General features: G+C 44.8%; 1 protein-coding gene and 1 pseudogene across 1 annotated transcript; one reads left to right on the plus strand and one right to left on the minus strand.

The window, feature by feature from the left end:
- The first annotated feature begins 613 nt into the window (after positions 1-613).
- LOC147982099 (uncharacterized) lies at positions 614-3,238 on the plus strand (annotated as a pseudogene).
- A 1,476-nt stretch (positions 3,239-4,714) lies between these two features.
- Positions 4,715-7,637, minus strand: LOC125549402 (uncharacterized). Its single transcript, XM_048712825.2, has 2 exons — positions 7,317-7,637; positions 4,715-6,163 (listed from the first exon to the last, which is right to left on the minus strand). The coding sequence occupies exon 2, from the start codon at positions 6,126-6,128 to the stop codon at positions 5,043-5,045; it is 1,086 nt and encodes a 361-aa protein (XP_048568782.1). The 5' UTR covers positions 6,129-6,163; positions 7,317-7,637; the 3' UTR covers positions 4,715-5,042.
- Between the last annotated feature and the right edge of the window lie 1,032 nt (positions 7,638-8,669).

Below are 8,669 nucleotides of genomic sequence, written 5' to 3' on the forward strand. Positions count from 1 at the left end.
GAAAAGGGAAATCAACAAGTATACATAAAGGAAACAGGTCATCGACGCATTCAACCCTCTAGGTCACACCAGCGGAGAAAATGATCCTGCCACACGCACAATTCCGGACCACTACCCATAACGCATCGTCAGTTCCATGACAAATTAAAAACATTCAGTTAATGTGTTACTCCCTCCATTACAGTTTATTAGGCGCAACTCAGAGGGCTCTGGGACCTAGGTGTTTTCTAATTGGAAGGAAAAACGGAGCCAGTTAGCTGTAGATGCGCCTAATCAAATGTAAAATTGACGCATAGTACTCCCCGTCCATTAAACTGATTGCATGCACCGGTTTCCTTCTTTTCCCCCTGGCGTTTCCTACTCTGCATGCACCGGACCGAGTACTTTCCTTCCGCATGCATTTCTTCCGCGCGCGATTTCTACGCCGCGAGTTTCCTTTCGCGCGCGATTCCGCGCCTGATTTTCCTTCTGCGCCGCGCGCCGCACGCGAGTTTCCTTCTTGGCCGCCTGATTTTCCTTCTACGCCGCGCGCAGTATAAGTAGCTATGGCGATGGATGTTCACGAACAGACGGCGCTCATCTTCGGCTTCCTCCTCTTGGCCTCCTCAGTCCAATGGCACGGACGCAGCAAGATGAATCAGATCGCCGGCTTCCTCCTCTTGGCCTCCGTGGGCTGTCTAGGGTTGCTTTCCAACCGAGAGCGCAGCCGCCCGGAGGACTTCCTCCTCTTGGTCTCACCGGACGAGCGAGAGTTCCATCCATCTCCATCGGCACGGCTGGGTTCGACCATCTTCCTCCTCCAACGACTTTGCCTCGACGGCGCGTCGGCCTCGCACGCCCATCTCGCCCTCCGGCACCTAACGAGGCCGGTTCGTCGAACTGGAGTGGCTCCGTCGGCAGGGAAGGTACAGACAGCGGCGGCGGGGCCGGGATCGCAAGTTCTATGTTCGTGGGCTTCACGTTTGGCAGCGGCGGGATCTCGTTTGGCGGTGGCGGCGGGATCTCGTTCGTCGGCGGGGCAGGTACAGGCAGCGGTGGCGAGTCACTAGGCTTCACGTTCAGTGCAGCCAGCACAGAAGGTAAACACTAATGTTCTACCAGCTCCTATGTTCGTCGGCGGGGCAGGTACGGCGCGTCGTACTGTGTTTGCGTTTAGTGCACTAGTGCATGCGTTTAGTACCAGCTCCATGCACTAGTGCATGCGTTTAGTACCAGCTCCAAGCACTAGTGCAGGTACGGCGCGTCGTCCTGTGTTCATGTGTTCGTCGGCGTTGCCAAAACTGCAATGTTTTAAAACTGCAGATCGTTACCAAAACTGCAGTGTTTGCTGCAGGAGTACTAAAACTGTTGTGTTCGAAAGCTGTTCTCTTCTCACGTTTGTGTTCTAAAGGAACTGGTGGACACAATGGTTTGGATGTGATGAACGGAGAGAACGCAACTGGTTCGGGCATTGGCTATCGAGGAAGTGGATACAACCCAAATTTTGCCCATGCCGACGAATACCCTCCTAGTCAAGAGGCTGTACAAACCCAAAAACAACCAATCGATTTGAGTAAGCATATTTACAGCATAGTTTTGTTTCCATATTTTTTGTTTATCTAATTATTTTTCCTACGAATCTAGATGTTCTGTCGAACAAGGAGACAAGAAGACAGTACAATACAGATGACAAGCGTCACATATATGCTGAGATCATTAAACGTAATGGTACGGGTATAAGGTTGAAGCATGGTGTTTCTAAAGCTGTTGCACTAGCTTGTGATTGTCCTAGGAGGATAGTGCAAAGGGTATGGCGGGAGGCTAAAAAAGGTGGCGGCATTACTGGGGTCAAAAACAATCGGAAGCTCAAATCAGGAAGGAAGAGGATTAATTTCGACATAGATGCATTGGAGGCCATCCCACCTGGAGAGAGAACAACATTAGAACAAGTTGCTGGACATTTGAACTTCTCAACTACCACTATTTGGCGGAGGTGAGCGTTATACTATCAGATTGTTGTCAATTTTCTACATGTCAACATTCTTTTATTATATGGAGGTGAGTGTTATCAACGAGATATTTTTGATATTTTGTTGTAGGTTGAAGATGAAGGAAATTAGACGAATAACAAGTGAATTGAAGCCTTCTTTGACTGCTGCAAACGAAAGGGCTCGTGTGGAGTATGCTCTTATGCATCTTGAGCGAAGTAGCCTAACATCCCAAGGCGGTATTAATCCCACATTTAGGGCTGATATGGATGTGGTTCATATAGATGAGAAATGGTTTTATCGCACGCGGAAGACCCAGAACATGTATTTGAGTCATAGAGAGGAGGCACCACACCGGGAATGTAAACATAAAAACCACATTCAAAAAATTATGTTCTTGTCCGCAATGGCTAGACCAAGGTATGATGCTCAAGGCAATTGTGTATTTGATGGCAAGATTGGGGTTTGGGCTTACACAGAGTGGGTGCAAGCAAAAAAGAAGAGTCAAAATAGGTTGGTACTTGTTCTTGTTACTACTCCTACTTTCTGCTAAATTTTTATATGCACATTATTTACTTGTTCTTTATTTCTATATTCTTAGGTTGAGGGGAGCATGGGAGTTGAAGCCCTGCGATAAAGTGGACAGGGAGAAAAGTCGGGAGTACTTAATGAAATACGTACTGCCGGCTATAAAGGAAAAGTGGCCTGAGAGTGATAGATGGAACACCATCTACGTACAGCAGGACAATGCTAGGACTCATATAAAACCAGATGATCCACTTTTTTTGCAGGAAGCTGCAAGGGGTGGTTGGGATATTAGGATGATATACCAACCACCTAATTCTCCTGACACAAACATATTAGATCTTGGTTGGTTTGCCTCAATTCAAGCAATGTTCCATAAAAAGATGCCAAGACTCTACCCGAGATTGTCGCAAAGGTCTTGCACCGATTTGAGTATTTTATGTTATTTGTTCAAGATATCTACTCCCATAGGTTAATGTTATGAACTGATTGAGTTTTTTAATTTTATGTGTAATAGGTTAATCAATCCCTTGCTGAGTACCCCCATCAAAAGCTTAATAGGATCTGGTTGAGTCATCAAGCGTGTATGAGAGAGATCATCAAGCACAAGGGTTCTATGCACTATGCAGTTCCTCACTTGAAGAAAAAAGCACTAGAGAGACAAGGATGTCTCCCTGTTCGTTTGACAGTTGACAGAGAATATGTTGAGCAGGCAATTGAGCACTTGAACTCAACATGAGATGTAATGGCAGATTTTCAGTAGCACTTGAACTCAACATGAGATGTAATGGCAGATTTTCAGTAGCACTTGAACTCAACATGAGATAATACTCCTACTAGTGTTGCGAATGTACTGTTTTGAACTCAACATGAGATAATACTCCTATATGCAAGGGGCGGCCATCAGGTTCATAGATCATGCAGTAGCTTTTTTTTTGCGCAAATCCTATGGTATACTTCATTGCTATTCCCCTTGATTACTTTGTGAATAATCCGCAGGTTCACTCATACACTTTTACATATTCTATCACCAAGATAAGCTCATAATAAGATTATATAAAACCATATTCGTACTCACTTTCTTACATAAACTTGAAGCATATAAAACCATTACAACTCACTTTATTTTCATCATCCGGCGAATCTAAACTTGACTATCCGGCACATTATGCGCTTTCCTTTCGTCCTCTAGATAGATAGATGGGTTGCGACGGCACCTTATGCATACCCCTTCTTTGTTTATCGCCACCGTAGTCGCACAATCTTTGCACCAAAAGTTGTCACACAGGCAAGGATTTCCGCAAGCCTCGCAAGAACGCAAATCTTTTGGTACCGGGAGCCTACATCCTAAGCAAAGGAATATGGAAGGCTCACCGCGGATGCCACACTTGAGGCACAAAGCCGGATGAATGCACACCTCGCAAGTTGATGTCGGGTTGGAGTAGGTTCTGTGTGACACATCTTGCACGAGGTTAGCGGTGCGGACGTACCTAGCCGAAATCCTTGCATCTGTAGCGTCGACATTGGTTGCACGATCCACTCTATGAAAAAGATCCTGGATGTTTTTATCAACCCTCTGAAATTCATCCTCTAGTTCTTGTACTTGGCCTTGCGTGATCTCCACATCGCCATCCACCTCGACATGGACGGCATCCACCTCGCCCTCCACCTCTCCTTCTCCATGGACGCCCTCCACCTCTCCTTCTCCATGGACGCCCTCCATCTCTCCTTCTCCATGAACCTCAACTTCCTTCTCCATTTGGCTTCCACCTCGCTGGTTCAAGGAATAGCAAAGCAAATGGCTCTTCTTTTATACACCAAGGAATGGGGATGCGGTGTGAAAAGGAGATCAAAAGCTGCTGCATGCAAATCCTTCTCCATTCACACCTCAACAAAAACTGACGTGTTCCCACTTGCATGCAGAATTGGAAGGAGAAAGGAAAGAGAGCATCGCATGCACCAAACGCCACAATTAATTCTATGATTAATGAAACACGCCTTAAATCTCTCCTATTCTGAAAAATCAAGGATTTGGAGATGCGCCCAACAAACAAAAATGGAGGGAGTACTAAAATACTAACCCGGACCAAAAGTGTGAATCTCCCATCCTACCTTTCACTTGAGAAAGTATGTTAGATTAAATGCATCATCTTCGCAGTACCTCCGCACAGACTAACTTGAGACCACATAAATGCTATATAGAGTACTGTACTAAATCAAACTTGTGCCCAAAATAAGACAGCTTTATGGAGAAAGGGGATAGTCTGGGCTTAAAACATACTGGAACCATTATTACAATGTTATTACAAAAGTAAAGTCTCGGTTTAAACAAACTCAAACCATGACGAATCTTATTACAAAAGTAACATAAAACTTAAAGAACACAGGCATTATCAGCAATATGGAAGCCTACAGTCCCTTCAAGCTGTGGCAAAGAGGCTGAATACTTGTGTTCTTGTACATATGCATGCGTCGAGTCGTATCCCCAGCAGCGTTGAGTTGAATTTGTGGACTGTTCTTGTACTTGTATCCGATTGGTGCTTTATTAATTTAAAGCCGAGACAGCCTTTGGTCCAAAAGAAGATGCTCAAATTTTTCATCAACTCTTTCTTCTCTCTCGGACTTGAGATTATACATGCACACGTAATTAGCAACAGCTAGTCGGCTTTTCTGGTAATAGACGCAGTTGGCGTGGACGGATGGAAATTTATCAGCATTAACACACAAGCACCAACAATACAGATCTAAGAAGATGGCACAATTGCCAATGTCCTCCACATGCTCGAGTTTATAGTTGTGAGTGTGTAATATGTAGACCACGACGCCTTGTGCTAGCTTCATGATGATCAACACTTTTCCAGCAGATTCCGTTAGGAAACAACGTCCTACACAAAGCTTCCATAATGATTTTTCGTCCGACATCATGGTATAGTCATTCTCAGATATCTCAGCAAGATCGGCCTTGTAAAACCTCATTAGATCAAAGATCCTTCTGGCCACAGATCCCAGGTCAGCACCATGAATAATGTAGATACCGCTGGTAGCCAGCCCGATTAAAGGGAAATCACACCTATCTTCATAGATGGCGAGACACTCACTGTCAGGCTGAGCCATGTAGACCTTGCGAGATGATTCGTGTATAACCCAGTTATCATCCATGTAGTCCTTGCAGAAAAAGAAAATGGTGGGTGGAGAACCGGACTCAAGGGCAGCATATTCCACGATCTCGCCCGGTCGCTGCGCCATGAAACGGATCAAGTAGCCTGTGAAAGGATTGAGGACGCATGTATTGTGGGGGGGTGTACAGTCCATCAAAGCAAGGAGACCATCTGTGGTGGTACTGATAATGTTAAAGTGACGGAGTAGACCGAGGTCCTGGCGTAGGGTTCGGCCAGTGGCGGTGTTCACCAAGAGGCGCGTGTTGGAGCGGCAAGAGGCTCCTTTGTTGTTGACCCAGTGACGGGGGTGGAAGCGAGGCTCCGGGGAATTCTTGGGGTCTTGGGTGGCGGAGCGCCAGCGACGGCAGACGGCACGGAAGTCCATGTAGTAGTCGACGTCACTGGTGGCAAGGAAGCGGTTGGCGATGCGGTTGATGAGGTCTGCCGGAAGAGAGGACCAGTCTACGAAAAATTCCATGGTGCTACACAGGAAAGGAGGATCGCTGATCTTTCCTGTTGGCAACAAAAGAAGGAAACAGGGATGGTGAGCACTAGGCTACTAGCTACTTCATGAAAACTGAGGCTCGTTAAAATGTCAACGGTACCGACGGAAAAAAAAATCCTACGTGATCTGGTCGTATCTTTTATCTTTTATTTTTTGTATCTAAATAGCTAGCCCCCATTATTTTATTTCTCTCGACATGCAAGCAGGACACCTCATCATTGAACATGCATGAAAAAAGACCCACCTCAAAATGCAATTATCAATAATAAAATCCACCTCAACATGCAAACATTCATGCATGGAAAACTCCATTCAGTAATGCTATTTACATTTACATCTTATATTAGTTCAAGAATTAATATTTCAAATATTCATTTTTCATATAACCAAAACCTAATTGAAATATTAAAAAACAGTCCCACAACAACGTGCGGGGCATCATCTAGTACTTCAAATCTGGAGACCTACTCTGTTGATTGACACCTGGCAGTACGGATCCCAAAGCAGCAAGGCAGCTATGAATGTCTGAATCCCAGTTGCAGCAACCAGGGAGGCGTAGCACCCTGACGCGGCCGGTGCCGTCGGCTGCCACGATGACCAAGCCACAGCAGCACTGGTCACCGGACCACGCGGCGCCCAAGATGCAAGCAGCGGTGATGTTGTGATGTTCCTCGCGAAGGCTAGAAGTACATTGTGTGACACGACACGCCGCCGCCGTTGCGAGCGCGGCTGATGAGAGCATCCATAAAAAGGAGCAGAAGCGGCTGTTCGCCATGGATTGATTAATAAATTGCAACGAGACGAGCATCAATTACACGAGGTCGCCGGCGAGCTATCCGGCCGTATAAGATTTTTTTTTTCCGGTAGGGACTGCCAATACGGATCTAGCTACTACTTCATGATGGGAAACGGAGGGACGGAGGAGGCAGAGGGCAGGATTGAGGCCACCTGGATCGCTCAAACTTTCTCATGCGGCGAAACAAAGTAGAAATGGTGAAGGAATTCAGTGGGGGTGCTGCTACTCCATGAAAACTGCGGCCGATGCGAATCTCTATTATAGGCAGCTACTCCATGAAAACTGCAGGGTCAACGGGCGCGGCCACCAACCAGGGCTACATGGAACAGAAGTACAGAACAGAGGTAGGAGAGGGATGGACTCACCGTGGCCAAGGAGGGCGGGCGATGCAGCGGCAGGCGAGGAGGACCAAGAGCGTGGGCGTGGTTATCTCGATGCCGTAGTCGAGGCTGCTGGGTGCGACCGGCGTACAGCAGCCGTGAGATCGGCACGGATTGCCGGGAGTCGGAGGGAGGGATCGCCGGTCGGGGCCGGATTAGCACCGGATCGACATGAAGCTCGCTGTGCGGAGAGAGCCGGAGCCGGCAAGGGAGGGGATCGACAAGGGTTTGACTAGAGGAGAGAGCACGAACTGGCGTGATATACTGAATCCTGCATCTTCCTTGCTTTGCTTTAACAAATGATGAAGGAAAAAACCATTCGCGTCGGTGGGAGATCGCGCCCTAGAGCACGCGTCCCAGTGGACGTGGACCCCACTCATCTTATCTCACGCGTTCCAGACCTAAAAAATTTACACGCGTTCCAGCCATATCTTCTTTCTTTCTTTCTTTCTTTTTTTTGCGCATTTTCAGCCATATCTTCTTTTTGCTTAGTATAAAACACTGTTTTCACAATACAGATGTAGATGCTTATACACATGCTTTCACAGGCATTTTTTATAAATAATAATTTTAAAAAATACTGAAAAAATCCAAAGTACTTGTTTTTTTTAAACATGCATAATCTATCAACTGGTATAGTCGCATATGAAGTTTCATGAATAAATCACATCCATGGTAATCTGGGCATATGAAGTTGCATATTATAAAAACATGATTTTTCTGTAAATTATTTGCAATTTGTTTTCATTTTTTCTTTCTTCTTTGAAGGTAATACCAATGCCATTAATTCCTTCTTTCTTAGAAATTACATTGCTTTTTTGTTTCTATATTATTTTGTTTCTTCTTTAAGGGTAATTGCACTCCCACAATTTTATTCCTTCTAAGGAAACTACTACTTTGTGAAAATTATAGTATTACATGGTTATTATTGCATTTATAAGAAATCATAATTTCTGTGTATATTGTGAGCAAATTTTTTATTACTTTTTATTTTATTTCTTCTCCAAAGGTTATACCGACTCCAACAATTCGTTCCTTCTTAAAGAATGTCGTTTCTGCCCAAAAATTTGCTATTATATATTTATTCTTGCATATGATAAGAAACATCAATTTCTATGTATATGGTGTGGAAATTTTGTCATTATTTGTTTTATTTTTTTCATTTTCTTTCTTCCTTAGAAAATTATTTTTTTCATTTTGTTTTAAATTTGCATTTCTTATTCTTCTTCTTTTAAGGGTAATTTCAATGTCACTATTCTTTTTCATTTTTTTCTGGTTGTAGCAAATGATCTACCAGTCTCTGACCGACCGGACATGGCCACTAAGTGTCACTAAATG

Source organism: Triticum urartu, chromosome 3A, assembly GCF_056163025.1.
Source record: "Triticum urartu cultivar PI428250 chromosome 3A, HENAU_Tu73, whole genome shotgun sequence".
NCBI classification, from domain to species: domain Eukaryota; kingdom Viridiplantae; phylum Streptophyta; class Magnoliopsida; order Poales; family Poaceae; genus Triticum; species Triticum urartu.